Source organism: Leuciscus leuciscus (assembly GCF_965113295.1).
Source record: "Leuciscus leuciscus genome assembly, chromosome: 13".
In the NCBI taxonomy this organism is placed as follows: domain Eukaryota; kingdom Metazoa; phylum Chordata; class Actinopteri; order Cypriniformes; family Leuciscidae; genus Leuciscus; species Leuciscus leuciscus.
The window spans coordinates 24,174,042-24,191,728 of NC_138737.1; the positions used below are offsets into that span (position 1 = coordinate 24,174,042).

General features: G+C 42.1%; 2 protein-coding genes across 3 annotated transcripts; both read left to right on the forward strand.

Moving 5' to 3' along the window:
• Positions 1–42: 42 nt before the first annotated feature.
• On the forward strand, positions 43–7,902 carry sf3a1 (splicing factor 3a, subunit 1). Its single transcript, XM_082188417.1, has 16 exons — positions 43–122; positions 245–332; positions 603–714; positions 819–1,017; positions 1,145–1,402; positions 1,519–1,593; positions 2,140–2,290; positions 3,171–3,367; positions 3,473–3,590; positions 3,679–3,986; positions 4,786–5,025; positions 5,129–5,336; positions 5,917–6,077; positions 6,990–7,091; positions 7,231–7,302; positions 7,417–7,902. The coding sequence occupies exons 2-16, from the start codon at positions 287–289 to the stop codon at positions 7,516–7,518; spliced, it is 2,349 nt and encodes a 782-aa protein (XP_082044543.1). The 5' UTR covers positions 43–122; positions 245–286; the 3' UTR covers positions 7,519–7,902.
• A 233-nt stretch (positions 7,903–8,135) lies between these two features.
• Positions 8,136–17,320, forward strand: pold2 (polymerase (DNA directed), delta 2, regulatory subunit). 2 transcript variants are annotated; one of them, XM_082188436.1, is made up of 11 exons: positions 8,136–8,293; positions 8,425–8,660; positions 8,748–8,869; positions 10,005–10,128; positions 10,218–10,332; positions 15,647–15,845; positions 15,941–16,021; positions 16,286–16,443; positions 16,517–16,644; positions 16,875–16,976; positions 17,078–17,320. In XM_082188436.1, exons 2-11 carry the CDS (start codon positions 8,447–8,449, stop codon positions 17,236–17,238), a joined length of 1,404 nt encoding a protein of 467 aa, XP_082044562.1. In that variant the 5' UTR covers positions 8,136–8,293; positions 8,425–8,446; the 3' UTR covers positions 17,239–17,320. The 2 variants fall into 2 exon arrangements, with proteins under 2 accessions (XP_082044562.1, XP_082044561.1); XM_082188435.1 differs by having other exon boundaries at positions 8,445–8,660.
• Positions 17,321–17,687: the final 367 nt, after the last annotated feature.

Here is a 17,687-nt window from a genome sequence, read left to right on the forward strand (position 1 = left end):
GGTCGCATGTAGGCGGAATCATTTCACTTGAACTACATTTCCCACAAACACCATTGGCCTTGCTACCGGAAGTAATCGTTCATTTGTCGTCTTCTGTTGTGTGGCGTTTGGCGCAACCAGAGGTTAGTGAAGTTGTATGAAAGTGTACATAGAAATGATAGTACTTAAGTAATTTTAAGCGCTGTACGTTGATTTTGTTAAACAAATTACCATTAGACTGACAATAACTGTTTATGTTTCTCAGCGTACTTGATTCGTCCAGAGAAGAGCCTGTAGTGAAGAAATCATGCCGCCTGGGCCTGTGCAGATCATGCAGCCGGAGCTAAATAACAAGGAACCTATGATTTATTTATTTTAGAGACAGTACAGAGTAGATCCATCTGCTTTATATTCACTTACTAACATATTTTTCTTCATAAACATAGAAACATGTTAATCGATCATAATATTGCATGTTTTATATTATGGCTGCTTCCGAAATAGCATACTACCTTGAGTAGTACTTATTTTGAATAAGTAATTCAGGACCGCTGAATATAGTATTATCAACCAAAGTGTTAATGAAGGCTCAGATCAGTTAAACTATGTAATGTTTTAATAACAGCCCGAGGAGCAGAAAGAAGAGACTCCAGCCACAAAGCCCATTGTGGGAATCATCTATCCGCCTCCTGAAGTCCGGAACATTGTTGACAAGACTGCCAGCTTCGTGGCCAGGTTTGAAGTCATATCATATCATAACAAGTCATATAACATCATATCAAGTTTCAATATTGTACATTTCTTAAATCAAGAATTAACCACTTTTAATTTTTTCGAAGGAATGGACCTGAGTTCGAGGCCAGGATTCGACAGAATGAGATCAACAACCCAAAATTCAACTTCCTCAACCCCAACGACCCTTACCATGCTTACTACCGCCACAAGGTCAACGAGTTCAAGGAGGGCAAAGCTCAGGAACCGTCTGCAGCGGTGCCTAAAGTCATGCAACAGCAAGCATCACAGCAGCTTCCTCAGAAGGTCAGGATCCTGTCATTGACTTTATACAACAAATAAAACCAGTCAAGTCATAATCTAAGCAGTCTGATTTGAAAGTCTTTCATAGCTGGATATTTTATGAAGAGCTTATGCGTTTGTGGTCCTTTAGGTTCAAGCGCAGGTGATCCATGAGACGGTGGTGCCCAAGGAGCCTCCACCTGAGTTTGAGTTCATTGCCGACCCTCCCTCCATCTCAGCCTTTGACCTGGATGTGGTGAAGCTGACCGCACAGTTCGTCGCCCGAAATGGCCGTCAGTTTCTCACGCAGCTGATGCAGAAGGAGCAGAGGAACTACCAGTTTGACTTCCTGCGACCACAGCACAGCTTGTTCAACTACTTTACAAAACTGGTGGAACAGTACACAAAGGTATGGCAGCAATATTCAGGACGAATAAGATTGAGGTGGCTAATAAAAGTTTTTTGGGAGTCATAAAGTTATTCAAGTGTGACACTAAATTCGCTTAATTGATTGGTTTCTTGCAGGTTTTAATCCCTCCAAAAGGTCTTTTGCTGAAACTGAAGAAGGAAGCAGAGAATTCTCGTGAGGTCTTGGACCAGGTAATTATTACAGTCTGGCGGTCTCATTGATGTATCTAAATATTTAAAAAATGCGTGTACGAGAGAGCGAGTGAATCAAAAAGTACCAGACAAGAGTACCAGGAGTTTATGTGAGCTGCCGGTTTGCTAGAATCACTCCCGCAAAACAGATGTGCTTCACTGTCTGCACAACACTGGAACGTGCACGGTTTAATTTTTTAGACTGGTTATAGTCAGGTAAACAACATGTAGCAGCGTTACGTCATCGCTTGTTCCTCAAGTCCGTGGAAACACGTGCACACAGTTCACGACAGGCTCCAGTTCGACCGGCCGAGAACAGGTTCTGGCTCCAGAATGTGAACCATTCTGGTGGAAAATGGATAACAGAGTGGATGCCGTAGAACTGAAGTTGCGAGATATAACATGTCTCAGTTGTTCGTTAAAATCAGTTAGTCCCAAAAAATGTATCAAAGTTGGATCAATCTGAGCTTTGGAACTCGTAAGATCTCAAAAGGGAAGGACAGATCAGACTGACCTGTAATATCACATCTTTCCTCAATATTTTAGGTCAGGTATCGTGTGGAGTGGGCCAAATTCCAGGAACGAGAGAGGAAGAAGGAAGAGGAGGAGCGAGAGAAGGAGAGGGTGGCTTATGCTCAGATTGACTGGCATGACTTTGTGGTCGTGGAGACGGTGGACTTCCAACCAAATGAGCAAGGTGAGCTCGTTTAGTTTACAACAATTAGCATGATTTTGGATATTTGAGTATTTTTGTTTGCGCAAACATACCATTGCATAAGAAGAATACTCTTGATTCTGGTAATAGCAAGACATTTCTTCAGTCTCAGATGTGGCTTAATTAGCCAATTACAGACACAATCTCGCCTTTAATGTAAGATGATGGAGAAATTGCTATAATTAATCATTGTATTGATATGTATACTAGATTATCAATGTTATTATTATTAACCCTTTCCTTGCCCGTTGTCAGCCACCGCCAGCGTTTTTGGTCATTTTCACAGTCAAGTTTTCATGGCCCCCATAATATTTTGTTGTATCAATATCTGAACATGCAATATATCAAAAGAAAGAACAGAGCCTCTGCCTCTAAAAAAAAATCTGTTTTATTCTATGCATTCTTTATCAACTCTTGAATGTGGTTATGTTTCATAAATAAAAAAATCGCGTTTTTGTCAGACTACATCCAGATCGGATTCAGAATGACGATCAAAACATAGATGGAGTAGATTGAGTCCTGGGTCAACATTTCATTCAGTTACATTAGGCCGTTTCGATATATATGCTGTCTATAGTTGATGATTGCATTATTTTTCATATGCATCTGCTTACAAATTTGATCTCTCGTTTCTGCTGCTTCTTTGCCTGTGTTTTGATCCAGAGATACTTTACTCGTTCAGGAGATGCATAGTAGTGCCCCCTCTTTTATAACTGTGATAATACGGAAATCCGTAAAAAAAAAAAAACAATGGCAGGGAAGCGTTTTCTCATAAATGATGAGATATCTCGTCAATGGCAGAGAAAGAGTTAATAGTTTATATTTACATTTATATTATTTATTATATTTATTTATTATTTAGGTAATTTCCCTCCTCCCACTACTCCTGAGGAGCTGGGCGCTCGTATCCTGATCCAGGAGCGCTATGAGAAATTTGGAGAGAGTGAGGAGGTGGAGATGGAGGTGGAGAGTGAAGATGAAGAGGATGAGAGAGGAGGCAGGGAGGACAGACACGCAGCTCAGCTGGACCAGGACACACAGCTGCAGGACATGGACGAGGTGAGACAACCAGGGTTATGTTCACATAATGCCATAGATGATGAGTTTGTAGAAGTGGGCTAACTATTACTCTGACTAACTAGCATCTGTTATTCCTCTCAATAGGGCTCTGATGAAGATGATGATGGCATGAAAGCTCCTCTACCCCCTGATAACCCCATGCCACCTCCTCTGCCCCCCACCCCAGACCAGGTTATCATTCGCAAAGACTACGACCCCAAGGGTAAGCGCGTTTATAAAAACACTTTATCGTTCTAAAATGGCACACATTTCTTTGCATCCACTCACTTTCCATCTCATCTTCTCTTCAGCGTCTAAGTCTCTGCTTCCCATGACCTCCTCTGACGAGTACCTCATCTCCCCCATCACGGGTGAGAAGATCCCAGCCAGTAAGATGCAGGAGCACATGCGCATCGGCCTGCTGGATCCCCGCTGGCTGGAGGAGCGCGACCGCAACATCCGAGAGCGTCGGATCGAGGAGGAGGTGTACGCTCCCGGCCTGGACATCGAGAGCAGCCTGAAGCAGCTGGCCGAGAGACGTACCGATATCTTTGGTGTGGAAGAAACGGCCATCGGTAAGAAGATCGGAGAGGAGGAGATACAGAAGCCTGAGGAGAAGGTAAGAAAGACTACACGATACAACTGCGTATTAACACATAGTGGATTCTTCTTTCTCAACATTCACCTTGCGCATGCGCTGTTGTATGTGCTGTGCACCGTAAATTGTCATGCGGACGATTTTATAAAGTGTTACACTTTAACTTCGCAGTACTACTTAAAGTTAGTGGAAGTTATTGGCGTTATTCACAATAAGCCACGAACTCAAGGACTCAATGCGTATGTGTAACTATATCCGTGCATTCATTCTTAAAGGGACAGCAGCCTCATAAATTTGTTTTATAATTTTGGGTTGACTAAAATTAGAAGAAAAACTAAATAAATTTTATTGGTTCACATTTAATTCAGTAGGAGTTTTATTCTTCAAAACCTATTAAACTATCTACCACAGTCAAATAAGAAAAGTAACAGAACAGTCAACTACAATCAAAATGCATAATATTGAATCGAAATTTGAATCGATTCGAATCAAATCGTGAGGTACCAAAAGATTCCCACCCCCTACTAAATAGTCTATTCACACTTGTATTAAGTATAATTTTTCTAATTTTTTTATTTTTTTACAGAAATAAATTGTGTAATTTAGAGGTGAATTTTGTCTAGTACCAAGAAATTCCCTCAAAATACAAAATATTAAAAAATAAATATTACTGAAACAGTACATTAATTTCATTTAATAAAAAAAGTCATTATTATTGTCTTCTCTCCATTTTGACTGCTGAGAATCACAAGTGTGTCCCCAAAGTGAGGAATTCCAGAAGGTAGTTGTTCATCTAACACCACTTCCACTTTTTCCGCAGGTCACATGGGACGGTCACTCAGGCAGTATGGCTCGTACCCAGCAGGCGGCTCAGGCTAACATCACCCTGCAGGAGCAGATCGAAGCCATCCACAAAGCTAAAGGTCTGGTGCAGGAGGACGACACCAAGGAGAAGATCGGCCCTAGCAAGCCCAATGAGATGCCTCAGCCGCCCATGCAATCAGCAGCCTCCAACATGCCCAAACCCTCCCCACCAATCAACACCATGCCCAGACCTACCGTGAGTCTCAATCTGTTTCTGCATTCAGGAGTTTCGCAAGATCACTGTGATTGTCGAACACAAAAGTGCTAGTCCTAACTAAAGGCTCTTGTGTATATTCCAGATGGCGCCCCCAGTGCGGACCACTTTGCTTCCTGCTGTTCCTGTCATACCCAGACCTCCAGTGTCCCCTGTGGTGCGTCTGGCCCCTGGACAAGTTCTGGCTCCCATGCCACCCATGCTGCATGCCCCACGCATCAATGTGGTGCCCATGCCACCCTCTGGACCCCATATTATGGCACCCAGACCTCCACCTATGGTGGTCCCTGCTGGTGAGTCTTTAAAATTACAGATCTGTTATGTAGCTTCTTGGTACATTGTTCCAAAATGTAAATTAAAGGGTTAGTTCACCCAAAAATGAAAATTCTGTCAGTAATTACTCGCCCTTATGTTGTTCCAACCCCGTAAGACTTTCGTTCATCTTCGGAACACAGATATTATTTAAGATATTGTGGATTAAATCTGAGAGCTGGATCACTCCTCCATAGGCTTCTATGGGATCGAAACTTGCCGGCCCAGAAAGTTAGAAAAGACAATGTTTAAAATAGTCCAAGTGACTACAGTGCAACTTTTCTCCTTTTACGCATATGAGACACGCACAGGCTACTGTACTCAATTTCCCCCGAAAACCATCCCGACAGGTTTAAAATATAAACCCTTATAATAAGTTTACCTTAGTGAATCAGGGTACATATTTTGGAAGGATTGGAATCTCATTTTGGAAGAAGGATTGATGATGTATTGACTCATTATTTAAAGTTACTTTTGGACAAAAAAAAAAAAATTACATAGTGTACCTTCAAGTATATTAATAATAATTATGTTGTAGTGAATAAACTTTTTATTTTTCAGGGTTTGTACCCGCTCCCCCTGTGCCTCAACCTCCCAGCTCTGTTTCCGCCCCCATGCCTCCTGCTCATCCTCCTCCTCCTCACGAGGACGAGCCTTCCAGCAAGAAAATGAAGACCGAGGACAACCTGATTCCAGAAGAGGAGTTCCTGCGCAGGACCAAGGTACAACACTGCTGCAACATACTCGCAGTGCACTTAGTAGGAACAATGAATATTTTATACTAGTGATGCTCCGATTGATCGGCCGCCGATCATGATCGGCCGATATTGGCAAAAAATAGCTTGATCGGCAACCCCCAAAAGCGCCGATCAAAAAAGCCGATCACGTGACGTAAATAACTCGCGCAACTTTTCCGCATGCGCGGCAACACAACAGCAGAGCAGAGCTTGCTTAACAGTGGCAAAATGAGTTCTCCTATGACGGCAATTCAATGGCAATTATAAACGAGCGCACAACTGATGCTGGCGCGCGCGGTAAATGACATTCGCGAGAGGATAACAGATCTACGCGCGAGGAAACGGGAACTCGCGAGCTCATTCAAACCCTGCGCGGGCGCATGACATCTCTGCCCTCGCGCGCGCGCATGATAATTCCCCACACTCTCGCGCTTGATCTCCTCTCGCCTGCTGATTTTGCTCGCTCGAACACTTTTATTTTTGGCAGTCGAGGGGCGGGACTTACTGTTTTAATAACCTCAAATGTCATTGTCCTTATTTTATTTTTTGGATCTGATGTAGTTAGTTCCTCAACTACATCCATTGTAGTCTGCCTGACCCCTCTTTGTTTTTAAAAATTATACTGTGCCTTATTTGGAAAAGGTGGCCTACAGTAGCCTTATGTTATCTTGTTTTCTAACTACAATTAAATAAATATTGGTGGTTCTTCAAGATTTTCTTGACTCTAGCATATTTCCATTCTGTGATCGGCAGTGATCGGCAATCGGCAGATCATGATTTTGGTGATCGGTAATCGGTGATCGGCCCCAAAAATGCTGATCGGAGCATCACTATTTTATACCTATTACATCGGTCATTTGTTAATCTTTCTAATGTGATCTTTGCTCTCTTTTATAGGGACCTGTTGCAGTCAAGGTCCAAGTGCCCAACATGCAGGACAAGACCGAATGGAAGTTGAGTGGCCAAGTGCTGAACTTCAACCTGCCTCTCACAGACCAGGTAAAGACTTCGTCTATCCAGTATCTATATGTACCAACTCCATTTGTACACATTTTTAACCACTGACCTATAGAATTCTATACATATTTTGTGAAAGACATGAAAATCTGAGCTAATGTATTGCCAATTTGTGCCTCAGGTGTCTGTCATCAAGGTTAAGATCCATGAAGCCACTGGTATGCCGGCTGGAAAGCAGAAGCTGCAGTATGAGGTAAAATATTTTGTTTTGTAAAATGTATTTATTATATAAATGGTGAATGCTAATATAAAATGTTGAAGTATTTACTTTGAAAACCGAGATCTCATATTGTGTTTGATTCTCCAGGGTATTTTCATCAAAGATTCCAACTCTCTGGCTTATTACAACATGAACAATGGCTCCGTCATCCATCTGGCCCTTAAGGAGAGAGGAGGAAGGAAGAAGTAGATCGCTCATGTTTTCTGTTCCGTTCGAATCTTCCACATTATTGTGCTTATAATCCTGCTACATTTGTACACTTCACAGAACTTGTGCTGTGCTCTGTAGAAAAATTGTAATGCAAAGTAATCGGTGTCTTGTGATGTTGTACCAATGTGTGTAACATTCAATACATGAATGATTAACAGAACATTTAATATTGTCAGTAGTCTCTTAGCAAACCGCTTGTAGACTGTTTTTAGTTGCACTTCTTTTCATTGAAGTGATTGTGTGAAATAAATATCTGCAAATTTGAAGTTCAGCTTTGAGACATCACATTTTGTGGGATACATATGAAATGCATAAAAATGTACCTTAGGAAATGTACCTAATAAATTTCAATAAGTAATGTTATTGGTCATACTGTCTTTTTTTCCTCACAAATGCTGGCATTGACATCTTTTTTTTTTTTTTTGGTGGGCATTCATTTAAAAAATGGTCTGAAGTAATCATGAAATATTAAATGTTATATTTAAAATTTAAATACGTCTAAAAAACGCAACAGTCCCGTAACTTACATAAACGCAGATTATTTTTATTTCCGGTGGCTTTTATTATGAAAGCGTGTTTTAGCGGAACTTGCATCATATTTTCATAGAGGTCAGAGGTCGAGTATTTAGCGGGAGATACCAAAAAATCAACACAGAGGAGATCGATCTGATTTTGTTGGTTTTTTATTTACTTTATCATCGAATCAAACTAGATTTACTATATACTGAAGAAAACCAACACAGCAAGGAATACGGTAAAGTGAAGCTACGGTATTGTTAGCATACAGCAAGATGCTTGTTTGACAACTCTACATCGATTTTTAATACAATGTTTTATAATGCATTTATATTTTATTCACACAAAACTGCTCCGTTGCTAATTTAGCGTCCAAAACCTTTGTCCAGTCATGTTCTCAGACGTGATCGTGCCAAAGGAGACGTTGCTGTGTCCTCCGGGGTCCTCGGAGCCCGTGTTTGACCGGCACCAGCCCTCATACAGCGGCTGCTCGGAGCGGTTCCGCCTCGGCGAGCGCAGCTTCAGCCGCCAGTACGCGCACATCTACGCCACCAGACTCATGCAGATGAGACACATCCTCGGCGACAGAGCCACGCAGAAGTGGGGTGAGAAACATCCGTGAACTCACTGACAGGCTCGTGTTTTCCCCTGAAGCGCTTCTGAACATGAGTGAATGTGTGTGTGTGTGGCAGGTTGTGTCGTGCCCATCAGGAAGCTGTGTGACCTGCAGACGGGTGAACAGTGTATAATAGTGGGCACCATATTCAAACACATGGAGCTGCAGCCCTCCATCCTGAAGGAGATCAGCGAGGAGGTTAAACTTGGATGATACAAGCTTTTTTCGCTTTTCCTCAGTCTTCCCTTTTTAAAGGGATAGTTCACACAAAAATGAAAATTAGCCCATGATTTACTTGCCCTGAAGCTATCCTAGGTGTATATGACATTCTTCTTTCAGATGAATACAATCGGAGTTATATTAAAAAATGTCCTGGCTCTTCCAAGCTTTATAATGGGAGTGAGTGGGTATATTTTTTGGAAGTCCGTCAAAGCGCATCCATCCATTATAAAAGTGCTCCTCACGGCTCTGGCGGGTTAATAAAGGCCTTCTGAAGTGAAGCGATGCGTTCGTGTAAGAAAAATATCCATTGTCAACTAAAATAACTAGCTTCCAGTAGACGATCGTACGCAAGTCGATTTGCGAGTAAGAGTAACACTCTTCACTCTACACTGTACACTCTACTCGCCAAAAGAGTAACACTTGAAGATGTATGACGTTGGATGTAGAAGTATTGAAGCTTTGACGCCTCTCGCGGTTCAAACAAACAGGACTGGGTATCCGCGTTCGTCATTACATTGTCCGTCAAGTTCAAGTGTTACTCTTTTGACGTAAATCGATGCGTACGGCCGTCTGCCGGAAGCTAGTTATTTTAGTCGATAAAGTTTTTAAAATGAAACATTTTCTTACACGAACCCATTGTGTAAGCACAACAACCCACACAACCTTTTATGTGAATAAAACCCACACCCAAGAACCCACACAACCTTTTATGTGAATAAAATATAAATGCATTATAAAACATTGTATTAAAAATCGATGTAGAATTGTCAAACAAGCATCTTGCTGTATGCTAACAACACCGTAGCTTCACTTTACCGTATTCCTTGCTGTGTTGTTCACTTCAGACATTGCTTCACTTCAGAAGGCCTTTATTAATCCCCGGAGATGTGTGGATGGATGCACTTTGATTGACTTCCAAAAAAATATACCCATTCACTGGCATTATAAAGCTTGGAAGAGCCAGGACATTTTTTTTATATAACTCCGATTGTATTCGTCTGAAAGAAGATTGTCATATACACCTAGGATGACTTAAGTCATCAGAGTAAATCATTAGCCAATTAAAATTTTTGGGTGAACTATTCCTTTAACATGTCTTTTCTCTCTTCAGCACAATCTGTTGCCCCAGCCGCCTCGTACCAAATACATCAGCCAATCAGATGAGCTTATTTTGGAGGATGAACTTCAGAGGATTAAACTGGAGGGCAACATTGACACACCCAAGTTTGTAACAGGTAGGATACATATAGAAAGATACACTTACCTGTCTCAAACTTCTCATGCTTCTCAATTTTCCTGCTTTATAATGAAATGGTATTTCCAGGGAGTGTAATTGCCATCATGGGTGCAGAGAAGAATGATGGGAAATTCACAGTTGAAGACTTCTGCATGGCTGATCTTCCTCCACAGACACCCAGACAGCCTCTCAGCTCAGACAGGTACAGAAACACACACCTGACCGGACTGACTGAAGAGCAGGAGATTGGGTTTTTAGACGTACTCGTGTAAATATGATAAACTGATAATTACTTAAATGTTATTATGACTATTAAAGGTAGGGCAAGCAATGCTTTTCATAAATACCTTTTGTTATAGTGGTTGAAACTCTCTTCACCTCTTGATAGCAATCAATAATAGAAGTGGTCTAAATATTAAAAACATGTAAATATATCTTCTGTGGAAGTCTCCGGACCCAAAAAAATGTCCGTCGAATCATTGCATTCGGTCTGAATCAGCATGTTGCATGAGGTTATGCATAGTTGAAGTCAAAGACACTGAGGACCACAAACAAACAGCAGACACATTTACTGTTCCTCCTGAACCAAAACAACATTCATACCATAACTATCGTAATTAAGAGATGGCAAACCAGGACTATCTACTCTGATTGTTTCTATGTCAACACTATCAACACCCAAATGAATCTGCAGTAGTCAGGTGGTACAACTAGAGCTCTGTAAGATGTTTACATTCATTATTATTGTAAGGTTATGTGTTTTGAGACATGAGGTAATTTAACGCCATCTCTCGTGGCACTTTGCAGACTCTGCTGTAGCGGAGTGTGCGTTTTGGAGAAGTTGTTGCTTTGGAAACGCTCTGAAGGGAGGGTGGGATCTTATGCTTTCAAAGTAGCTTGCTTCTGAAACCAAGATGGCGGCGCGAGTACATCGCGAGGCTCGCGGTCTCTCCAGATTCTGCAATTTAGCAGTATTTTTCTTGCTCATTTCGGGTCTGTTCGTGCAGAACAGTTGTGCCTTAACATCGTACACCCAAGGTGAGCTTTTGGATATCGGTTTGCGAATTTCCGACAGTTTTATGGACAACCTTCGACTCCTTCCTGAGATCGCCAAAACACCCGAGGCTATGCACTCTGCCCGGCCGGGCGGAAGTGCTCGCAGGCGGCGTCGAGATCGTAAACAAAGGCGGGGGAAGCGCGGAGGACTAAGAGCTAAGCTAAAGCTAACACCACACCGGCTCTCTTTACCCAGCATTTTCCTTGCCAATGTACGGTCGCTGTTGAACAAAATGGAGGAGATTCGACTCAACATCACATACAGCAAGAGACTTTTGAACTGTAATGTTCTAATTTTCACGGAAACATGGTTAAACAGCGGAATACCGGACAACGCTATTGAGCTAGCGGGACGCCATACATTCCGGGCGGATAGAACATTAGATGGCTCCGGTAAGACCAGAGGTGGTGGATTGTGCATTTACATTAACAAAGCTTGGTGCACAAACTCTGCTATTGTTGGGAGACATTGTTCAGCTAACCTTGAGTTTCTCATGGTTAAATGTAGACCGTTTTATCTACCGCGGGAGTTCACTTCCACTATTATAACTGCAGCCTATATTCCCCCGGATGCTGATGCCAAGTTTGCTATGAAAGAACTTCACGCAGCCATCAGTAAACAACAGACCGTTCACCCGGAAGCTGCGTTTATTGTTGCGGGTGATTTTAATCATTCAAACTTAAAGTCAGTGCTACCGAAATTTCACCAGCATGTTTCCTGTCACACCAGAGGAAACAAAACCTTAGACCATGTTTACACAAACATGGCTGGAGCTTACGTCGCGACACCCCTCCCCCACCTGGGACAGTCAGATCACCTTTCTTTGTTCCTCACCCCCAAATATGCACCTCTCATCAATCGCGTGAAGCCATCAGTGAAGACCATCAAGGTGTGGCCTGCGGGGGCAGATTCCTCACTCCAGGAAAGGTTTCTACACACAGACTGGAGTATGTTTGCTTCTCAAGCCACCAGTGGCTCTCACACGGACATTGACTGCTACACCTCCTCTGTACTGGATTATATCAATACCACCATTGACAGTGTTACAACCCAGAAGCAGATCACCACATACCCAAATCAGAAGCCATGGATGAACAGGGAAGTGCGACTCCTATTGAAGACACGCAACACTGCCTTCAGATCAGGAGATGCACAAGCCTATAGCACATCCAGAGCAAATCTGAAAAGGGGCATCAAAGAGGCCAAGCACTGCTACAAGCTTAAGATAGAGGGACACTTTTCCAACGCTGACCCTCGGCGCATGTGGCAGGGCATTCAGGCCATCAGTGACTACAAACCCTCTCACTCCACCCCCGCAGCCACTGATGTCAACTTCCTGAACGAGCTAAATGACTTTTATGCTCGCTTTGAAAGAGACAACAGAGAAACTGCCACCAAGCTCAAATCCTCAGCTGACCACCCGCCGATCACACTCTCCTCCACAGATGTCTGCAATGCACTGAGCAGGATCAGCGCGCACAAGGCTGCTGGACCAGACAACATCCCTGGACGCGTACTCAGGGCATGTGCGGAGCAGCTCGCTGGGGTTTTTACAGACATTTTCAACCTGTCTCTTGCCCAAGCAGCTGTACCAACATGCTTTAAATGCACTTCCATTGTGCCAGTGCCAAAACACTCCAGCCCGAAGTGCCTTAACGACTACCGCCCTGTAGCACTCACACCCATCGTAATGAAGTGCTTTGAGCGGCTGGTCCTGGCACACCTAAAAGACTCTCTTCCATCCACATTGGACTCACACCAGTTTGCCTACCGTAGCAATAGGAGCACAGAGGATGCAGTTTCCATGGCACTGCACTCTGTGCTCACACATCTGGACAATAAGAACACTTATGCACGCATGCTGTTTGTTGACTTCAGCTCAGCATTCAACACTGTCATCCCAACTAAGTTAATAGCCAAACTTGGAGACCTGGGCATCAACACCTCCATGTGCAACTGGATTTTGGACTTTTTGACCAACAGACCCCAGAATGTTCGATCAGGCTCCAACTGCTCCACGTCCATCACACTCAACACTGGTGTACCACAGGGCTGTGTGCTAAGCCCGTTTCTCTACTCCCTCTTCACCTCCGACTGCAAGCCTGTGTACGGATCTAATTCCATCGTCAAGTTTGCGGACGACACTACGGTGATTGGTCTCATCAGCAACAACGATGAGACTGCCTATAGGGAGGAGATCAAGCACCTGGCCACATGGTGCACTGAAAATAACCAGCTCCTCAACACCACCAAAACGAAGGAGCTCATCGTGGACTTCAGGAAAGTGTCAAGAGGCACACACGACACCATCCACATCAATGGAATGGCTGTTGAGCGTGTCTCCAGTTTCAAGTTCCTGGGGACCCACATCTCGGCGGACATGACCTGGACAACCAACACCTCCAGCCTGGTCAAGAAGGCTCACCAGCGCCTTTTCTTCCTGAGGACACTGAGGAAGAATCAGCTTTCCTCCACTATCCTGGTGAACTTCTATCGCTGTGCAATAGAAAGCATCCTGACCAACTGTGCTACAGTGTGGTATGGGAGCTGTTCTGTTGCAGAGCGCAAGGCACTGCAGCGGGTGGTGAAAACCGCCCAGCGCATCACTGGGACTCCACTACCTGCCATCGAGCACATCCAGAGGAAACGCTGTCTGCATCGAGCTCGCAGCATCCTTAAGGACTCCTCTCACCCAGCCCACAGACTGTTTTCTCTCCTGCCCTCCGGCAGGCGTTTCAGGTGCCTCCGGACCAGGACCAGCAGACTAAAGAACAGTTTTTTCCCCAGAGCTGTCTCTTTATTAAACTCTAACCCTCATTGATCCCACTCCCCTCATATACTGATTGACTCTCCTCTCCCTCCTCACACCTGCCTCCATTTTGTTATTTGCAATACTATAATGTTCATTTGCACTGCTGACTGTTATTATAGTAACAACTGTTTACATCTGCATCTTGCACTACTACCTTGACTGGAATATGCTCAATTTGCACTGCCGACTGTTTATTTACAGTACCGACTGTTTACATATACATTTGCAATACCGTACTTTAACTGTAATATGCAATTACTTCCACTGCACTTTCACTCGGATAGCTTCTGTCCAAACTTTATTTGCACTACTTTAAATCCACTGTTATACTGCTCATTTTAGCCTAACTTATACATATATCTATTTGTAAAATTCTGTTTATAGTAATAGCCATCTGTATATATATTCATAGTACATATCTATCTGTAAAATTCTGTTTATAGTAACAGTCATCTGTATATTATATTCAGTACATATCTATCTGTAAAAATTCTGTTTATAGTAATAGCCATCTGTATATTATATTCAGTACATATCTAGCTGTAAATTCTGTTCACAGTAATAGTTATCTGTATATTATATTCATAGGACAAATCTATCTGTAAATTTTTGTTTATAATAGTATTCAACTCTATATTTATTCAGTACATATCCATGTTCTGCACTTATGGAACCACTGTATATCCTGCACTTGCTGCTATTGCACTTCTGGTTAGACCTAAACTGCATTTCGTTGCCTTGTACCCGTACTTGTGTAATGACAATAAAGTTGAATCTAATCTAATCTAATCTATTGCTAGCCTCTCTGAATTTCCCTACCCTACCTTTAACTGATGAATGATGAGTATTGAAGTCACTGTGAAATGGAAGTATCGAAAGATCTTTTCTTCTTAATTGTAACGGATTTTCGCAAAAGAAAACGTGTAAGACGAGGACTTCGTTTTATCCATCGATTGTTGATTGGATGTTGAGATGTGGGCGTAGCGCTCAGTAGTGGAGGCAGATGAACGTGATCTCACAGGGGCGGAGCTTTAAAGGGATTAAATGATTGGAGAAGTCCTGCTTACTCCACCAGAGAGAAGTCTGATGTCTCACAGGAAGGTCCAGTTATGACACTTTGATTCCAAATTTATGAGGTTACAAAAAGGGAAAAAATTCGAAGAATTGCAACATTTCTAATATTTACAGATGGAGAATATACCTGTGAAATATAAGTTATGCACGGAGGAAAAACACATCTCAAATGCATTAAACAGCAAGTTTCTGTCAGAGCAACAAGCCATATTAATTACTATTATTACTACAGTATATCTAGTATCTATTATATACTATTACTATTATTACTATATCTTACATGTTATTTTGAAGCCCTTAATATAAAGCATGTCTCATGTTTAGGAGAAATTGAATTATGCACTTTCACTGCTGCAGCTCATTCCGTGTCCTCCACTATTTTTCAGATGTGCTTGTAATATCAAACTACTGTATACCGATATAAACTGTATTGCCTCATCCTATATCGTTTATAAAATATATCGATATATTGTACTAGCTCTATATACTGTAAATAAACAAAAAAAGATTGGATATATTGTGCATTCCTACTGTTACAGTGGTACACACATAACCTTTCCAATTTAATTTTAGGTTTGTGCTCCTTGCGTCTGGCCTGGGATTGAACGGCAGCAAAGCAGACAGCATGATGGGATTGCAGCTTTTGGTTGATATGGTAACCGGTCAGCTTGGAGACCAGGGGGAGCAGAGCGGAGCAGCTTCCATCTCGAGAGTCATATTAGCTGGAAACCTGTTGAGTCAAAGCACTCAGGACAAAGACTCAACAACTAAGGTGTGCAAATGGGACTTACGGTCCAAGCAGTGCTAATTGAATTCAATTACATTTAGTGAATAAGTCTTTTCAGTTAAACTGTTTTCCATTTGAAGGCGAAGTATCTGACTAAGAAGACTCAGGCTGGGAGTGTGGAGGCTATCAAACTGCTGGATGAGCTTCTAGTTCAGTTAGTGGTGAGTATTTGCAAGTGTTTGTGAAGGACCAAAATGACTGAGGGTCTAATTTGGGACAAGCCGAAATGTATCCTCCCCTATTTATTCCATATATCAAGTTTATAGGACAAGGTCCCGTAGCTCTTAGTCGTTTTCTGATCACATGTAGGGTTTAGACTGGTTTTTTTTCCCAATTCTTTTAAGTCTGTCATACTGTTAAATTGGTAATGAAGGGGCTTTTCATTTCAGTTCCAAGTGTCAGTAATGTGTGTTTGTCCTCTTCAGGCCTCTGTACCCGTGGATGTCATGCCTGGACAGTATGACCCAACAAACTACACTCTCCCCCAGCAGCCCCTGCACCGCTGCATGTTCCCTCTGTCTGTGCCCTTCCCCACACTGCAGCTGGTCAGCAACCCATTCCAAGCCGTCGTAGATGGCGTCCAGTGAGTAACTGCCTTAATTTTTATCTTGTGTTAGTGGCAAGTGCTCCTGACAGTGAATGTTTTGTGGTCTCAGGTTCTTGGGCACAGCAGGACAGAACGTCAGTGATATTGTGAAGTACAGCAGTGTGGACGATCATCTGGAGATATTAGAAAGCACACTGAGACTCCGTCACCTGGCTCCCACCGCCCCGGACACACTGGGTCTGGACACAATATTTTATCTGTTTTATTTATATATTTGCTTTTTTTTTTATCTGATTGTTAACTTTTTAAAGGGATATTCTGGGTTATTATTAGCATAATATCTGTGTAAGGAAATTTTCATTTTTAAGGTTTTTAATATCTTGATTTTCGTTACATTCCGTTAAATATATTTTGTATATTGCACCATTAATGCTAGATTACTCTGATATGCTCTGTTGACCCTTTAGGTTGTTACCCGTTCTATAAGAAAGATCCCTTTATATTGGAAGAATGCCCCCATGTGTACTTCAGCGGGAACGCACCAAGCTATCAATGTAAACGAGTCACAGGTGAATAGAAGACTATTTTATATTATTAAAAACAACACTATGTAACAGTGTGGCCATGCTTTATTGATATATTTTTGTATGGTAATTTTTGTCTTTCTCAGGACCTGAAGGACAAGATGTTCTCCTGTTGGCAATCCCAGAGTTCAGCAGCACACAGACGGCCTGTCTTGTGAACCTGCGCACTCTAGAGTGCGAGCCGGTCTGCTTCTCCTCTTTTTCCACAGAGGATGATGAGGACGATGAGATGAATATTAGCCATTAAACACTCGCTTATCAACATATGGCAATTGTTCACTTGTTTCTGTTCTGTTGTTTGTTAATAAAGCTCCCTCTTTTGTATGAAACCATTGTCTTTTTCCTCTTTGGGTCTAGTGTACTTGTATGGACATCATGTTTCTGAGGTTATTTGCCGCATGTATTTAAAATCACCTTTATTCTACCCTTTTATTACATTTATGCACCATGCATGAAACGGTTACATTATTTTTTTATTTTATTTTTAGTAAGTATAACATACATTTTCTTAATTTTATAATTTGGAAACAATTCATTTGTGTTTGATAGTTTTAGCTTTAGATTTCAGAAACACATAATTTTGCTTCACAGAAAATTCAGTTTATTATTTACTGAGGGGACTGTGCTGGAAACCTACATAATGGGAAGATTGATACTTATTTTTAAGACACCAATATGGTAGAGAAACGCACAACA

What these genes read in the sequence shown, in the direction of transcription:
- pold2 (XM_082188436.1), top strand. Translation starts at nt 8,447, where the DNA reads ATGTTCTCAGACGTGATCGTGCCAAAGGAGACGTTGCTGTGTCCTCCG. An exon ending in ACAAAGACTCAACAACTAAG is followed by an intron (nt 15,846 to 15,940) that starts GTGTGCAAATGG and finishes TTCCATTTGAAG; the next exon opens with GCGAAGTATCTGACTAAGAA. An exon ending in CACCGCCCCGGACACACTGG is followed by an intron (nt 16,645 to 16,874) that starts GTCTGGACACAA and finishes TTGACCCTTTAG; the next exon opens with GTTGTTACCCGTTCTATAAG.
- sf3a1 (XM_082188417.1), top strand. Translation starts at nt 287, where the DNA reads ATGCCGCCTGGGCCTGTGCAGATCATGCAGCCGGAGCTAAATAACA. An exon ending in ACTGCCAGCTTCGTGGCCAG is followed by an intron (nt 715 to 818) that starts GTTTGAAGTCAT and finishes ATTTTTTCGAAG; the next exon opens with GAATGGACCTGAGTTCGAGG. An exon ending in AGTTCCTGCGCAGGACCAAG is followed by an intron (nt 6,078 to 6,989) that starts GTACAACACTGC and finishes TCTCTTTTATAG; the next exon opens with GGACCTGTTGCAGTCAAGGT.